Source organism: Eptatretus burgeri, chromosome 4 (assembly GCF_056783735.1).
Source record: "Eptatretus burgeri isolate ZD-2024b chromosome 4, Ebu_testis_v1, whole genome shotgun sequence".
NCBI lineage: Eukaryota > Metazoa > Chordata > Myxini > Myxiniformes > Myxinidae > Eptatretus > Eptatretus burgeri.
Window position 1 is genome coordinate 1569910 of NC_140964.1, and position 17320 is coordinate 1587229.

A 17320-nucleotide genomic window follows, 5' to 3' on the forward strand; every position below is an offset into this window, starting at 1 on the left:
CTGAACATTTTCTTTAAAGTTTTTTTTTTTGGAAGAAGAACATGTAAACATTGATGATAAACATGTCAATAATTTCATATTTTAAACATCTCCTTACATATGATAATTAAGATTATGGCTTGTCAAGTTGGTCTCTGTTGAGAGATGGTCTCCCCTTCCATCCCTTCCCTCACTTCAAATGGCACCACAGCCGACTACGCTCGTGAGAAGGCCGGATGCCTAAATTCTGTGTTTACCTAAACATCATGTGTCCCTGACCTATCTATCTCTCTCTCCCTCTTTCCCTCTCTCCCATCCTTCCCAGTCGTCCCCAACTACTACTGAATTATGTCTTTTGCACTTAAAAAGGTGGAAAGGTTTCAGGAAACCCTCAACTGTGACTCTGCAACTGGACCAGATGGCATCAGTTCACCTCACTTGTCCTAAAAACCTGTTCTGCTGCTTTTGTGCTTACACTCTCTGCCCTTTCACCCTGTCATTTATCATAGGTCGTCTTCCATCTGTTTGGCAATCCATCAACATCACAGCATTACAAAAAAGGCACAAAAACGGATCCCCTTAACTACAGACCAATTGGCTTACTTCTAATCATCAGTAAGGTCATGGAATCCATCATCACAGTTGACATAAAATCAATCCTTTTCTCCAAAAACCTCATCTCAGATCATCAATTCAGATTCAGACCTGGTCACTCTGCCTTAGACATGCTGCTTCAGCTCTCCCAACAATGGATGGAGGCCTTCAATATCAGACATTAGACCAGGGCCGTCTCCCTGGACATATCTCGAGCTTTTGATACTGTCTGCCATCCTGCCTTGCTCTCCAAACTGTCTGCCCATGGAATCCAAGGCCAACTCCACTCTTGGATTACTGACTTCCTCCACTCTCATTGGCAACATGTGGCTCTCAACGGAACCCTTTCATCTCCTCACCCTGTCAAGGTTGGAGTACACCGAGGCAGTGTTCTCGGCCCCATCTTATTCATAATCTTCATCAATTATCCCACTGACTCTCTGGAAAATCTTCTCGATCTCTTTGCCGATGACTCCACTCTCCTCCTTGAGATCTCTCATCCTTTTTGACAGACAGACAGCAGCCTCTTCCCTTTCCTCATACTTTGACAAATTCACAAACTGGTCAAACACTTGGAACATGTCTTTCAATCCTGAGAAATCCCTCACACTCACTCACTCTTTCACCGAAAGGACTGCACTGAAAACCCTTCCATCTACTTTCTCAACAACCCTCTCGAAGAGATTCAGTCACTCAAACTCATGGGTCTCACTCTCAGCCATGATCTCTCTTGGGCAAGCCACATTTCAAAATTGGCTTCCAAAGCCAGATGCTGATTGGGCATCCTCCGTCATGCAAAGTCCTTCCTTGACACACCTGAGCTCCTGTCTACCTACAAGGCTTGATGGAAAACTGCTCTCAACTATGGGCCAGCTCCCCTGGCTCACTTTTTGTTCAGGTTGACGCTGTTGAAACAAAGGGCTTCAATATCATTGCAATCTCTCGCGATGAAGCTGAGTCTAACCCTCTCCGAGTGAAACTGCCTAAATCTAGAATAACTGCTCATCTCCACCCATTTATTCCTCTTTTTTTTTCCTGCCCACCTTCCATACTCTCTTCAATCTCATTCTTTCCTCCAGGTCTTCAACACACCTGTTCACCATCATCTCAAGTCATACCCCATTCAAAACCATGATCTTTTCTACACCCATTAAACCACCCTGCACGCCTCCCAAAATTTTGCTTGTTTATCTATATTTCCCACCCTTTGCATTCTCCCACACCCTTCATCATTACCTGCCCTGCTGTTGGTGTTTCCCCTTTCTCCTGCTGTTCCCTTTGTTGTGTTGTGTCCTGATTTTGTTCTGGGTCACAGCTCTTTCATGAGCCAACACCATGTATGTATGTATGTGTATATTTGTATGTATATATATATATATATATAATTATATATATATATATATATATATAATTATTTAGCAGATTTATTATAATTTTATATATATATATATATATATAAAATTATTTAGCAGATTTATTATAATTTTAACGTTTTTTTTTTTATTCTGAAATATCCGTTTTGTTTATCATGGATGAATGATCAGCATAGTTCCTGTTTTCATTTAAATGAATTTGTTTTCATTCCTCTCCATTGAAATGTCTTCCTCCATCATAGACTCTATATAAATCAGACCTGGAGTGGATACGAGAAATGGGTTGGATCCCTCTGGGCTCCCTTGACCACAAGAAGGCCCAAAGAGCGGCAGAAATCCTGAGCGAAAATAAATACCGGCAGCACCCATCCACCGTGGAGTTCACCAGCATCCCCGACTCACCCATCATCATTCAGTCCAAGATCAACTCGCAGAACCTTAATGATGTGAGTGTTTTTGTGCACCATCCTTCACTCGTATCATAACGCTATTTCTTTGGAGTATTTCACTTTGTCATTTGAATCGGGATATTTGCTATCTTTGTTGAAAGCAAAGGTAAATTTAAAAAGGTTTTTTACTTGTTTTGATTAATTTTGCCGTAACCATGGTGAAAGAGCAATATTACAAGAAGGAGGTTTGGGTCGAAGTCTGGTTGGAAGAGAGGAGGATGGTGGCAGAGGGCATATGGTCACTTGCATGATGGATCAAACGTTATCATAATCTCAGACATTCTTAAAACCATACGTCGTCTGACATACATCTCATCGCTGATGAGGTTTATCAGTTCAACCTATGGTGCACGAGATGCGAGTTTTCACCGATGACGGTGATGTCAATGCCTTGTTTCAGACTTCGCTTTGTAACACAAGTTGGAACTTGGAACCATCTTTGTCGTGTTATAAATAATTATTCAAAGAGGTGAGAAGAAAGTTGTCAGCACAAAATTGGAACGTTCCTAAGCAGTGACCTCGAGGGATGCCAGCTTCTAAGGAAGGAATATAACACCTTGTTTATGTCCATTTAGAGAATTAGCTAAGTGTGGTGTCAGCCTTGACAGCCATCAACAAAAGCATTTGCCACCAGGGATGGCCTTATGATTTATGAGGATGCTTTTTCTTCCTTATGGTAGAGAATCTCAGCGAATGAAGGGACATGCTTTTTAACATTAAAAACAATTTATCCATTGATACATGTTTTGGAACACTTTAAAATTGATGGAAAAGAATACAAAAAAAAAACAATGTAATGATATATACAAAAACAAAAGCAGATGGATGTTTCATAAACTTCTTGGACTTGTAGAAAAAAAAAAAAAACAGACATAACTTCTTTGCACTATCAACCAGTTCTGTTGCTTGAATGTTCTGGTAAGTTCTATTCTCTGTCTTTCAGTACAAAAACCACACCTTTACCTGAAGCGGGTCCATGCTTCAACAGCATGACTACTGTGTGCGTGCGTGTCACCATTCTGCTCTTCCTCTGTGCATCATGCCAGATAATATCATGAATTTTTCATCCTTGCTGTCTGAAAAGCCAGGATTTGAATTTGCTTAAGCCTTAAAACATTGTAGAAATCAGGTGTAAATTAATTTATATTCACGTGTGGTCATTTGGTGGCTATTCGAACGCAGGCAGTCCCATCGTCCCAGATACGCTCCATGAATGTAACATTACGTGACTTCCCCGAGATTCAGCAGCAGCAAAACCTCGTCGACTCTGCACCGGAGGCTTTTAGCGAAGATGCATCACAAAGTGTTGAGTTTCAGTGGGAGAAAATACAAATGTCCCGGGCTGACACGAGCGGTGAATAAGAGTGAATATTCCACACATGGTAAACTGATCCAAAGAGGATGAATATGACACGAATGAACCTGGGATGATACACCCAGTGGATAAAAACGAATCTTCCACAGTAACAATGGTCTGAAATGGTGGAAAGCCACCGCAGAATGCTGCTGCGCCAGTAGTGGAAGAAAGTACACAAGAAGTCGAAAAGTTTGTTTGGTCCGCACGAGTCACTAGCGGGTAGTGAGGTCGAGTTCCACCGATAGTCTTGGGGAGGCAGGGTGTGTGTGTGTGATGTGAGGAAGCGAACAATGAAGAACTGGTTGCTGGTTAAAGCCAATGTATGTGTCTTGTAGCAAAAGAAACCTCACGAGAGACCAGATTAATCTTATTCTTCAAAATACTGTGAGAGTCATGGAAAAGTACTTGGAGTTGATTGGTTGTTCGTGTTTTTAAACCACGCCCAGTTATCTGAACGAATGTAGAAATTATGCATTTCAAAATAGAAACTACGACACGAACCCCCTTTTCCAGATTGCTGGAGAAGGATGAAAACAGCAATCAACTTGAGGGGGAGCACTCGGTAGAGTGCAAAACCTCCGCCGCCAATACTGCTAGGTCACTCAAGTGAACCTGATATCCTATTCATTCAATTTGATGTCAGCAGTGCTCACAGAGTTATAGTTTGCAACTTTCCCTTTTACTTTTAACTTTTACATACTCAATTCATTCGTCATAACTCGATTCCTTGAGACAGAAATTGATTTTACGTGGGTATATCCACCTGAAGTTCCAAAATCAGCCGCAATTATAATTTTGGCATGTTTTTTTTTGTTGGAAATCACTTATAACATGTAGAAATGCAAAAAAAAAATCGAAATTTTGTTGAAAAAAAGTTGCAAAATTTTCTGTTTTTTTGGGGGGGGGGGGGGTTGGAAATCACTTAAAACATGTAGAAATGCAAAAAAAAAATTTAATTTTTTTTTCAAAATGGCCGCCATAGCGGCCATATTGGATTTTGGACAAAGTCCAAAATCTCATGGCATGATCCTTGGACCAGACCTAACCCCCCACCAAGTTTCGTCAAAATCTGTCCAGGAGTTTTTCCATAATACTGTTCACAAACAAACAAACAGACAGGGGTGAAAACGGTAACCTCCGTCCATCTTCGATGGCGGAGGTTAATAATTCTGAACTAGTCATGAATGATGAAATGATTAAATGCGATGACAAGTAAGCAGCAATCATGCAGATCAAGTCTTCAATGTGGTGAAAGAACTTGCACAAATTTCACTGACCAGTGTACATGTCTTCCAGACCTTGTTTTTCTGACTTCTTTAGATGTCGGTTGAGTCACAGGAGTAAATGCATTCGTCGGAGTAGCATGCCTTGTAGTGGAGGAATGGTCCTTTTCTCCAGCCGATTGTACAATTGACTCAGTTAAATAATCACACTCTCGGTGGCCTTTTTTCAGGAGATCAATGCTGACAGACTCCTGTTTGACCTGCATGTGTGCACTGAAATATTTGGGATTTTTTTTTTGTATACCTTGTCGAGGCTCATGTGAGAGCTAACACACAACGCACATCAAGGGGGGGGGGGGCATGAGACAGGAGGGGAGGGAGTGGGAAGGACAAAACAGTGGGGGAACAGAGACATTAGATCTGTGGAAGGGAGAGGGATGGGACGGGGAACACGGGGAAGAGAAGATGAACATTACAGGGACTTTCAGGAGGGAAAGCAGGGAATTTGAAGGAGGTGGGCTTGGGTCGATTATCGGGGGTAGAAAAGATCGAGGATTTGGATGGGGGATGATAAAAGGTGGTGGTGAACAGCTGTTTTGAAAGCCTTGAGGGAAGAATGGGAATGAACAGTGAGGGAGTTTATTCCAAAGGCGGGAAAAAGGAGGAATGAAAGAGTGAAGATGAGCAGTGATTCGTGATTTTGGTAGTTTTATCAGAAGGGGGTTGTTGGCGGACCTTAGCGCCCTGCGGAAATGTGTTGGGGACAAATCGCAGGGAGGGGGGGGGGCAAGGCTGGAGAGGAGATGGTAGAAGACAGAAAGACCACCGACCAACCTGCGGTGATTGAGTGAGAGACCCAAAGACTCAGCCTCATTGCAGGAGATGCCAATGATCCGAAATGCCTTGGTTTCTACAGCGTGAAGCTGAGAAAGGTAGGAGGCAGGAGCACCAGCCCAGAGGGGAGAGCAGTACTCCATCAGGCTGAGGAGAAAAGCTTTGTAAGTGGTCAGGAGCTCAAGAGGGCCGAGGAAGGACTGCACGATGGAGGATTCCCAGTCGGCGACTGGCTTTTGAGGTGAGGTTTGAAATGTGGCTTTCCCAGGAAAGGTCATGGCAGATAGTGAGACCCAGAAGCTTGAAAGAAAGGACTTCTTCCAGAGGATTGTTGAGAAAGTGGATGGGGGGGTTTTCCAAACGGTTCTTTCGAAGAAACACAGTGAGAGTGTGAGATTTGTCCGGATTGAAAGACATGTCCCACGTGTTGGACCAGTTTGTGATTTTACCTAGATCTGCAGTGAGTGAAACTGCTGCTTGCAGGTCTGAGGGATGACCGATGGTACGGCAGAGGGTGGAGTCATCAGCAAAGAGATATCGAGGATTTTCCAGAGTCAGAGAGATCCTTGATGAAAACCAGAAAAAGAACAGGGCCCAGAACGCTACCTTGAGGAACTCCAGCCTGCACAGGAAGAGGGGATGAAAGAACTCCATTTAGGGCCACACGTTGACTGTGGCAGGAGAGGAAGTCTGCGAGCCATGAGTGGAGTGGCCTTGGATACCATGGGAAGAGAGTTTGGTGAGCAGGGCAGGGTGCCAGACTGTGTCAAAAGCACGTGAAATGTCCAGGGATACAGCTCGGTTTTGCTGTCTGGCATTGAGGACCTCCATCCATTGTTGGGAGAGCAGAAGCAGCATATCCAGGGTAGAGTGACCTGGTCTGAAACCAAATTGATTGGAAATCAAGTCATTGGAGAAGAGGAAGGATTTAATGTCTGAAGCGATGATGGATTCCATAACCTTGCTGATGATTGGGAGAAGGCTGATTGGTCTGTAAAAGTTTGGCGTGTCACTCGAAAAGGTCCTGAATAGGGTGGTTGTAGTGGTTTGGATACCACATCACAATGAACAAAAACGTTCATGCTGTTCAGAAGTCCTCCTGGAACTTGAGTTGTGGTTCATTGTGATCATGTCGTAGCTGCCGAGGTACTGGACAGTGCTCTTGCAGTTGATGTACGTAACTGGATGGGTCCAGAAGTGTCGTAGGGAGACTTAGGTGCAACCATTTGTCCTGGTAGTTTAAGAGTTGTACCATCAATAAGTTTTGCTGGTGTACATCGAGATCATCCTTAATTGTAGCGCGAATGCCCAGTAGCATCGGCGAAATATTCGTACCACTGACTCGGATCTGATTAAGCTTTCAAAGATGCCTTCGATTGATAATGGAAGCGCTCCACTATGCCATTGGCTGCTGCGTGACAAGCAGTGATACAAGTACGATTACATCCCAACAGGCTCATCAACTCTGTGAACAGGGTGGATTCAAATCACCGATCCCTATCTGTAGTGATGATAGACAGTGTGCCATACTCTGAAATCAAACATTGCACTAATGCTCTATCGACTGTCTCTGCTGTAATGACCTGTAGAGGAGTAGCATCAGGCCACCTGGTATAGCGATCAATACAGGTGAACATGTAATAGTACCTACTTGACAGAGGTAGTTAGTGGTCCTACAAGATTGATGTGAATGTGCTCGGATCTCGTATCTGGCACAGCAAAGATACCTGAAGGAGATGACATGGCAAGGGACCTCAGCTTTCTGACATGGAATGCAATTCCTTGCCCACTCACGGGCATCCTTATTGATATCTGGCCAAATGAAACGTGCCAGCATCAACTTCTGAGTGGATCTGATGGCAGGTTGCAACAAATGGTGGAGTGCATTGAAGATCCCATGATGGTGCTTTTTAGGCACAGAAGGTTGTTCATGGCTTGTTGAGACATCACACCAGATGTATCCACCAGAAGCAGGGAGTGGTACTTGCCGAAATGACAGTGAAAATGTAGAATCTAGTACCTCACAGAGCATCTCATCATTCTCCTGCTCAGCTGCTATCTGGCTGTAATCGATGGAGGAAGAAGTGTGAAGCAGATCGATTTACGAACATGAGAGTGCATCAGCTACCACATTATCGAGTCCTTTCACATGCCTCATGTCTGTCGTGAACTGAGATATGCAGTCGAGATGACGAATCTCCAGCTGCAGTCACTTTGAGAAGAATGAGTGTAGCTGCAATTCTCCATCGACCAGCTGCTGGAGTGCGTCACCAATGCCCATGTCTGATGCCTCGGCCATGAGGCAGAACAGAGCGTCCGACTTGAGGTGGACAAGGGGCCCAGCAAAAAAAAAACTCAACGCAGTCCCAGATCGAGAGTCAAAGATCTCTCTTTGTCGGTGGTGATAGGTGAGTGGTTAACTGCTTGAATTGGTGGTGCAGTATTGTTCGACCGAGTGTTGTTTTCTGCCGTGCATGGGCAACATGCTCACTTCGGCCCCAGTATCAACGACGAAGTGTGTGCCCGTGTTCTTGTCGATGACGTAAAAAAGGTGACCCTCACAACTACCGTCAGAGCTTGTCGCTCCGAGCTGCTGGTCCCGCCATTTTCCAGTGTGGTGGAAGTGAGCTTCTTGAATGAACATGACAGCACCGCACTTCTGGCCTGCCGTACCATAATGCCAATGGAACCAACATTCTGCACCTTCACGCACATAACAAGGGCGACTATTACTTCAGCTCCTGCCACGCTGTTTGCTTTGGGCCCAATTGCAAAAAAGTCCACGCTCTTCATGCAGTGACAAGTGAGCTGGTGTCAGCGTTTCTGCTCAGATGCTGAGGTATGCCTTATGAGCTCAATCTTGAGCTTGTCACATCTAGCAGTCCTTGGTCTTGGTGGATTGAAAATCTCTGACCTCATGTGCAATCTCTGGTTGCAGGGAGCAAATTTCACATCAAATTTAAGCAAATTTCACATCTTGCATTGTGATCTTCCAAGTCAGGAACTGCGCTTCCACGTGCACAAACCTTAAGGTCGAGTCATTGGGCCAAAGGGGAGGGAGTTTCAGTCCAACCACCATGACTGGGGATGGTGATACGGTCTCTGTGGACATATCATCTGCAGGAGTCTGCTCCTTGGAATCGGACGTGTGATGCTTGGTAATCCAAAATTTGTACTCGTCCAAATGTACAGAAACTCCAGCTCTAAACCACTGTTTCACGATCACATCGGGGTCACCAATGCAGAAATCAGGTGTAAATGAATTTCGATTTACATGTGGTCATACGGTGTCCAGACGAATGCATTCAGTCCCATCATCCCAGATATGCTTTGTGAATGTAACGTTACACTCCACGAACGTAGGAGAAACAGAAGAACAATTTCCCGTTCCCTTGTATTTAGTATCATTTGGTAAGGGCTGACAGGATGGACTCTCAGCTGCCTGGCCTGGGTTTGAATCCCGACCCAGCTATAAACTGTCATCACGGTGTGTCACCGGCAGGTGATTCATCAATGTGTGTGCCATCCCTCGAATGGACATTCAAGTGGGTGACCCATCTGCGATTTTATTTATTTATTTATTTGTTTGTTTGTATATTTGCTCCCCCAAACGACATGTGAAGGGGACGGCTCTCATTGGTTCAAACTCGCACATTACATCCTGTCCTGATTCCCTCCTTTTGAATCATGCATGTGACGTCACAATTTTGTCATAGTTGTAATAGTCGGCAGGCCAAGACCCTCAAAAAAACTTTTGATGCCATTTTTTGTTCAAAGCTGGCAACCATGCTAGAAAGTATCACTATGGTATAAGGTTGCCAAAATGGCATTTGACCTTTAAGGTCAAATTTGAAGATCAAAAGGTCAATTGAGGTCAAATTTTGTGTTTTCCTTCTTTTGTCGTGTGCTTTCAACAAATGTAAGGTTTGGCAACAAACATTGAGGAATTAAAGAGATACTGTACTAGGGTTTTAATTTGCAAAATAATAGGTAATTGTGAAGGAAATTAGGATTTAAAATTCTCGTTACTCCATTATGGATCGGAATACACACAAAGTAAAGACTCGTTCCTTTAACATCACTTCTTCCTGAAAACAATTCAGTTTCTTCATCAAGAAGGCAGTACGATGGCTGAACATCATTTTCCCGGTGTCCCATAGCCTTCTCCCGTCCGTGCACACACTTTGCAGGGATTCTTGAAGCGGGTGGTCCCCGCTGCCATACATTCCATTGCGTTCAATGGAATGTACTTTGACCACGTATTGTGGACTCGTTGACATCTATGTTGTCGGCTGATCCTAAAATAAGTCTGCCAGGTTCATAGGGTACCAAACCATCAGGGATGTAAGTGTTGTTGTTGTTGGCCTCAAATTTCTCAAGAATGTCATTCGCAATACTTGTGTCCATGCGTCTAACTCTGTCGATGCTTATTGTGCCACCAGCAGCGTTAAAGAGATCCACCAGTTTTTCCGATCTTGTAGCCTGGTGTAATGTCATGCCCAGGCCGACATGTTTTGGTGTTAACTTTTTCCCCTTCGACAGTGCAAACACTATGTCTTGAGCGATATTGAAGATTCTTTGCTTTGTTGCGGTATGTCACATATCCTCCTGTTGATCATCATCAGTTTCCAGCACGTCAGTCCCGCCAAAGAGGACAGACAGAAACAGATATAAGCTATCTGGAACAATGGCTTCCACTGCATCTGCTGTTAGACCCCTCCATGCTGTATCATGACCAGGCATACGTTCTAAGTCGGCTCGGGGTCGAAGTGCAGAGTGGACGATTTCCTGCAGCTCATTCAGTGAAGGGAGCTGTAGTTCGGATGTCATGGATGTATCATCACTGTCATCTTTTCCCTCAGAGATATCTGACAGGGCACTGGCAATAACATACTGAGATTTTTCACTGGGATAAAGAAGGAGTGGTCCATTTCGATTGCGTGGTCTTATAAAGGAACCTTCGTCACCAATAACCTTCTGCAACGCAGTATAGAACGTCTGCCTTCTGGACAAGTAGCTGTCAGGGATGGCTTACTCAGTTGCATTACATAGGCTTGGGAGAAGTATGTAGAACTTTCTCATATCGTGAACATTACCAGCAGACAGGCCCGCCAGTAACATGTCCCCCAGGTCATTCATGATTGGATCTGAGCACAGAGAATGACGTGCTCTCTTCTTTTTCAACCTTCACTCAAATTCAACATCACATTGTTTGTGGTACTTCCCTTCTGTAGCTATTAAATCTATAACATTGGCCATCCTAACCGACATGACGTAGTCCTCTTTCGACAGGTCACTGATGTTTTGCGACACGCTCATTTTCATTATGCTGTGGAGGTCAGCCTTTCCTGATGGTTGGCAGAAGATACGACGTTCCCAATTAACTGTAGCGTGCCTGTACTTTCGAGTTTCATAGGACGAACCTGCAGTCTGCTCATCGAACATTGCTTTAGTGGTATCATCTGCAAGTTCCTTGCTCCTTCGATGCCGAAGTCAAGACAAGCGCCTCTCCGATGCGAAGTTGATGTAGCAGGTCTTGTGCCACTTCATTACTGCTCCAGCCCAGTCCTCATCTGGTATAGTCTTCAGTCTGTTCAAAGTAGCCAGGGAAGCCCGATCCTTAAGTTGTGTCCTTTCAGCAGCAGCATGCTGGATCCTTTTCTTCCCGTCGTCAGAAGCCAGACTTAGCTTCTCAGTCTGACTTTCTCCTTCCTGGCAGATAAGACAACTGGAGTAGTCAACCGTTGAACTGGTACTTCGCTTCCGTTTAAGCGTGCCAATGGGAAGAACTTCATCACCATCCATCTTTGAGCCTGAAAGAGAACACACCACCATTCCCACACCAGACAGAAAAGCAAGGCAAAGCTGAGAAAAACATAGCAAGACATACATGTAGTGTTACTGGAAGAAGGGAGTGCTTATGCTTATGTCACATATAGTTCGCACTAAACATGTCAAGTACATTTCGGACAGGTGCGTGCATACATGTACCTACCCACCAAAAAGAGTTGAGTTGTGGTCTTGACGACAAATGGTGCTTAATCCACACCTCAAGCTGTATTGGTGATACGTGTGCCCTTGAAAGTGTTTGCCTTGATACATGCATGCCCTGGAAAGCGAAGCGGGAGGGTATATCTAGCGACATGTGCCTACTTAAGACTTAGACTGGTGTGCAAGGGAGAAGTGGACACATTACTGAGAGATAACACACTCACCTCTCACGAAATTTGAACAGTTTGGAATACAAACTATCCATTAAAGAAGTCAAATCTCACCATGTGGCCATTTACGAGCGGGGGAGGAAAGCCTGTCATGGCAACACACCAGAAACATGTGATCGAGGCTTTGCGACACCAGCGACGCCTATTAGTGATGCGGGAAAACGCCCGCGACAAAATGGCTGCGCGGCGAAAGCGGACCTTTTTAATGGATAGTTGTATTACAAAATCTTCAAATTTTGTTAGAGTGTGTTATCTCTTCCTAGATATTGACGGACTTCAAACTAACACAGGCAAAGTTTCATGGCGATCAAATTTATAGTTTTTATTTGAGAAGGAAAAACCCATTTCCTTTAGTGAGGTCGCTCATTGGCGAAAGTATGAAGTACCGTTACTGACTGGAAGAAAGCATGAAATTTGGCAGGATGATACTTTAGGGGAAGACGAATTTTTTCATCCGCGGTTACACGCTGGCAAATGACCTTCAGAGGTCAAGGTCAAGGTCAAACTTCAGATACCTCGAAATTTTAGCAAAAAACTAACTTGGTACAATAAAATTTGAATACCGCACTTGAAACAAGATAATTTCGATGCAGGACGATGCTTTCGATAGATAGCCACTTTTTCATCCACGGTTACACGCTGGTAAATGACCTTGAGAGGTCAAGGTCATACATCAGATACTTATAAATATCAGCAAAACCTACCTTGGCACAATGAAATTCGGATACTGCACTTGAAACAAGATAATTTCAATGGATGGCTGGGTTTTTAACATGCGGTAATACACCAGTAAATGACCTTGAGAGGTCAAGGTCATACAGCCCTACATGGAAATGTCGATAAAATCGACTTCCTTTGCACGTTGTAGGAGTTACGTACTAGGCGGTTTCAATTCATATCCTCTCGGCTCATGAACACACTACCTTTCAATCCTCAGGTCGGATAACCGGTCAAGACGACCATTGACCCTCCCACCGTGATGGTTGCGGTGTTCGGAACATGGGAGAACAAAATGTGCCTCTGTGGTACAAAATGCACTCATACCTTCAGGTTTTGTACTGGCATTTGCACAGCGATATGCATGGCAGTGACGACTTCGCACATTTACAACGCGCACAGCTTTTCTTGCAACAACATTTGATGAGCTCTCTGAAGACTTGGGACACAACTTGTAGTGTGATCCAGACTGGTCGCTAGAATGGACTGGAGTCATCTTTGATCCATCCAAAGCCATCAGGGGACGGTGGACGTCTGCCGTTGTCACTCGTTAGCCATACTCCAGCTTGATACACAGCGCAAAGGAAATGCTGATATAGACTGTACTGTGGATAAAAGAAGCAATTTCGTAGTGCATACTGACAGGTTCTGGTTTATCCCATCAATTTCCATTACACGGACTTTTAGAATCATTTGATTAAAATGGCTCACCTGAGTTGGGGGTAATCTGTCCAGACTGCTTGCCATGTGGAGGAAGATTTTGTGGCGCGCCTCATTGACGGACTCCGAAGCACAGGTTCTGTCATACAACTTCACCGTAAAGCGTTCGACGGTATGGAAGTACGGTGAATCGGTGTCAACTTTGACGAATGGGTGCTCACACAAGTGGAGGAATGTCTGTGTCAATTCGGGACACAAGTCCCATGCATGCCAGGCGGTAACCTTCCCTTTGTTGATGAATGCTGACGTTGTGTCGGAACCAGTCAAAGCCTGGAACAGAGGTAAGCACCGTGACCTCGATACACTGAGTTTCTCACAGACAGTATTTAGGGGGTAAATTTTGAAGTCCTTCCTGAAACCCAGAGCGACCGAGATGTTTGCGTCAGGGTGAAATTCAGGCTCCGGAATTTGGTTTGCGTCAGGCTCCAGAATTTGGTGAAATTTTCCGATAAAGATGACCAGCACATCAGTGTCTACCGATCTAATCTGGATGGCTTTATAGTCACTCTCCAGGGCATACAGTACATGTACAACCATTCGGGTGTCAGCCTCTTCATGCCAGCAACTTGTCATCTGCGGTCCGTTTCCCGATACCTGTTGAGTGATACCCTGATGTGATGAATACCTGTTGAGTGAAAGTCGCTGCTACGACCTCCGTGCTCAGATAACTGAAGAGTTCCTCTTTGTTTTTCGGATTGCGCCAAAACTTCATCCAGTCTCCCGGCAATGCAGTACTGCCAGAAACTTTTCGTCGCAAGCCTTCTCCGCGTTTCGACCTTGCGCATTCTTTGATGCTGTCAGGATAGTATGTATCCCATAAAATATCTACCCTCTGACATCGCTGCTGTTTGATATATGGGATGAAAACTTGGTTGGCGTAGTCACTGAAAGTCTTCGCCCCTTTGGGTTTCAATGCATGTAGTATTACTGCGCCATCAATGACCTTGCAGCTGTATTGTGGCTCTTGATTGCCATCGAACTGCAGGAACTTTACGAGGTCTGATTTCTTTCCGATCTTCAAGTTTTCGAAGTTGGTTAAAGATGCCGGGAATGGACAGGTTTCATGCCTGAAGAATTCTTCCATATTCCCATTTCGATGTTAGATAGCGACGTAGAGTTCTGTGAATATTTTTAAATCGTTTCTCAGTAGTTTCATTTTGAATCCTTGTATCGATGCTGGTTTCTTCTTCGTTTTGGTGTAGATGGTGATTTTGTTGCGTTTAATCGGGTCATGGATTGAACGATCACATGTCGTCAGTACACTTTGGACACAGTCGTTGTACTGGTCTTTCCCAACTTTTTCCAATGTTCTCAAGTTTACCACAGAGTCGTCTGGGGCACAGTCTCTGCTAAGGGTCACTAACTCAGCACAGTCCACTTAGAATGGGTTGCCCATTCTAATAATTGTCTGATATAGGCCTTCAAGATGCTTGCAGAACCTCTGTTGTGCAGCGGAAGCTGGCTCGTGATGGTCGCTCTCACTGTCTCCGTCGCCGCATATATCTGTCTTGAATTCCTTGATGAGCCGCGCCCTTTCGCATCCAGCTAACATCCACTGAGTGAAGGCTTTAGGACTTTCCGAAAGCCCCACCGCACCACCTGAATCCTTCACACATTTATTCTCTTGTTCGTGGCATTGGTCGACAAGCAGCACAGAGAATTTCTTCGTTGTTTTCGACACCACCCAATTCCCACGATGAAATTCCTCTCGGATGATTGGGGGTTGGGTTTGCATGTCCCTTGCGTGCACCGGCAGCCAGCGGGCATAGTGGTGATGGTCCAAGGAGAAGAAGAAAGGAATTAGATCTTCGAGAACGGCGACGTAGAGTTCGAAGTTTCGTTGCCTGTGAGCCCGTACAAACACCAATGTAAGGAGTTGGTATTTCATGATAAGGTGCCAGAAATAAAATGTCGGGCTTTTCTTCGACATTTCTTCTACCCAGATGGCCTTCATTTCGTCAGTCATCCTCTCCGCAGCTGGTCAAAAACGCATCGTCGAGTAGTTTCACAAGCGTAGCCTGTGTGACTTGATGGGAGTACCTAGTCCGTTTGAGATCACTAGCACTGAGGAAGGAGTCGGCGACACCCACTGTTGCTTGTTCCGATTGTGCTATAGCTTCAGTCCATTGATGTCCATTACGTGACGTAACCAGGCCTGCTCCTCACCAGCCGCTTCTTGTACGATGTGACGGTCATCGCGTTCACTCGGCCTCATCCTAACTTGTACAGATTTAAAGTCCATCTCGAGGGGTGGAATGTTCGAGTAATGGTCAGGTAGAGATGGCGCTTGAGCAGACATATGTGGAACAGTCACATGGGGCCTTTCCTCACCCTGGCGCGTCTCCACAACGTTCTGGAACGAGTGTGGTTATAGAGAGAAATTTTCGGCAGATCTCCTGCATGCACCACAGGATGGCGTTCGTGTAACCGCGGATAAAATTTACTATTATGACCAGCTCTATCGAAAACCAAAAGCCCATGCTTTCTTCCAATGTATAACGGTAATTTCCTCAAACGACCTCACAAGAGGATTTTGAACGGACAGTGTGTTATTTGTTTTTCCCCTTGACCTTTTGACCTTCTATATGACTATAAAATTATCCTAATTTGGTCAATTGCACTTTCAAGTCCCTGGGAAGGTGCTCCATAATGATTCTTGTACGTTATCTAAAAGTGAAGTCGATAAAAGTATCAGTCAGGAGAGGGTGTCCCGACTCCCTGAAAAACCAATGCATTAAAGAGAGTTCAACATTTATATTCAAGGATTTCTTCACGTTTACATATTAATATGGAATTTAAAACCCTTGTATTTCATTAATTCCTCAATATTTCATGCCAGACCTAACATTATTTGAAAGTACAAGATAAGAGGGAAAACACAATTTTTGACCTTATTTGACCTTTTGACCTCCAAATTTGACCTTAAAGGTCACATGCCATTTTGGCAACCGGGTGATTCTGAATGCCTGGACCATAGTGATACTTTCTAGCACTGTTGCCAGCTTTGAACAAAAAATGCTATCAAAAAGTTTTTTTTAGGCATATTTCCTGGGCTTGGCCTGCTGACTATATGGAGGTATAATCGAAAGAGTTTATACTTGCACAATAAACTATAGTTCTGTTGAAGTATAATGTATGGATAATCAAAAAGACAAAACATAATGCATAACCAAATACATCTTTTGTGTTTCATCTTTTCACCTCTTCTTAAAGGAAAGGAAACATGCTGTAGATATGGAACGAGCGAACCAGGCTGATGAACGCATTTTACTTAAAATATTATCATTATCACTTCATGGATTTTAATTGCATGTGCACAATTTGATTGATATATCATATTACCTTTTATCAATATTTATTTATTTACATTTTTTAAACGTAACTATTATTTGATTAATTTAAGACTTATTATACTCATGATGTTATAAGACTTTTGAAGAGTTTTATCTCATAGTAGTTATCGATAGATCTTTTTGTAATTGTTATGATGATCTACATTGCCATAGAGACTGTACAAAGCAGCATGGAATGTGGACAAAACACAAATCCACATCATGCCGGACACTCCAGAACTGCTGCAGGCTAAACAGAATGCTTACAACACCAGCCAGGCAAGAATACATTCCCTTTTTCCTTATTCGACAAATTTCACTCCCATTGTTCATTTATGATTCATTTACATTGTCCTCATTAGCACATGTGCTAATAGCTAATTGACATTGATTTGCAGAACTACTATAAAGCAGAGTGGGAGGAATCCAGGAAGCATGGATATGACATGCGGGTTGATGCCATCCCACTGAAGGTTGCCAAAGCTTCCAGGGACATTGCCAGTGATGTAAGCGCAATTTTA

At 44.0% G+C, this 17320-nt stretch overlaps 1 protein-coding gene across 5 annotated transcripts in view; it reads left to right on the plus strand.

Annotated features, from left to right (window-relative positions):
* The window catches only part of LOC147027319 (nebulin-like), a 247279-nt gene that overhangs the window by 110792 nt on the left and 119167 nt on the right, over nucleotides 1-17320 (plus strand). For all 5 annotated transcript variants that reach the window (XM_085876653.1, XM_085876654.1, XM_085876655.1 and 2 more), the window contains exons 59-61: nucleotides 2189-2392; nucleotides 16974-17078; nucleotides 17198-17305. In XM_085876653.1, the coding sequence (XP_085732779.1) occupies nucleotides 2189-2392; nucleotides 16974-17078; nucleotides 17198-17305 (417 nt within the window). The remainder of the gene's footprint in view (nucleotides 1-2188; nucleotides 2393-16973; nucleotides 17079-17197; nucleotides 17306-17320) is intronic.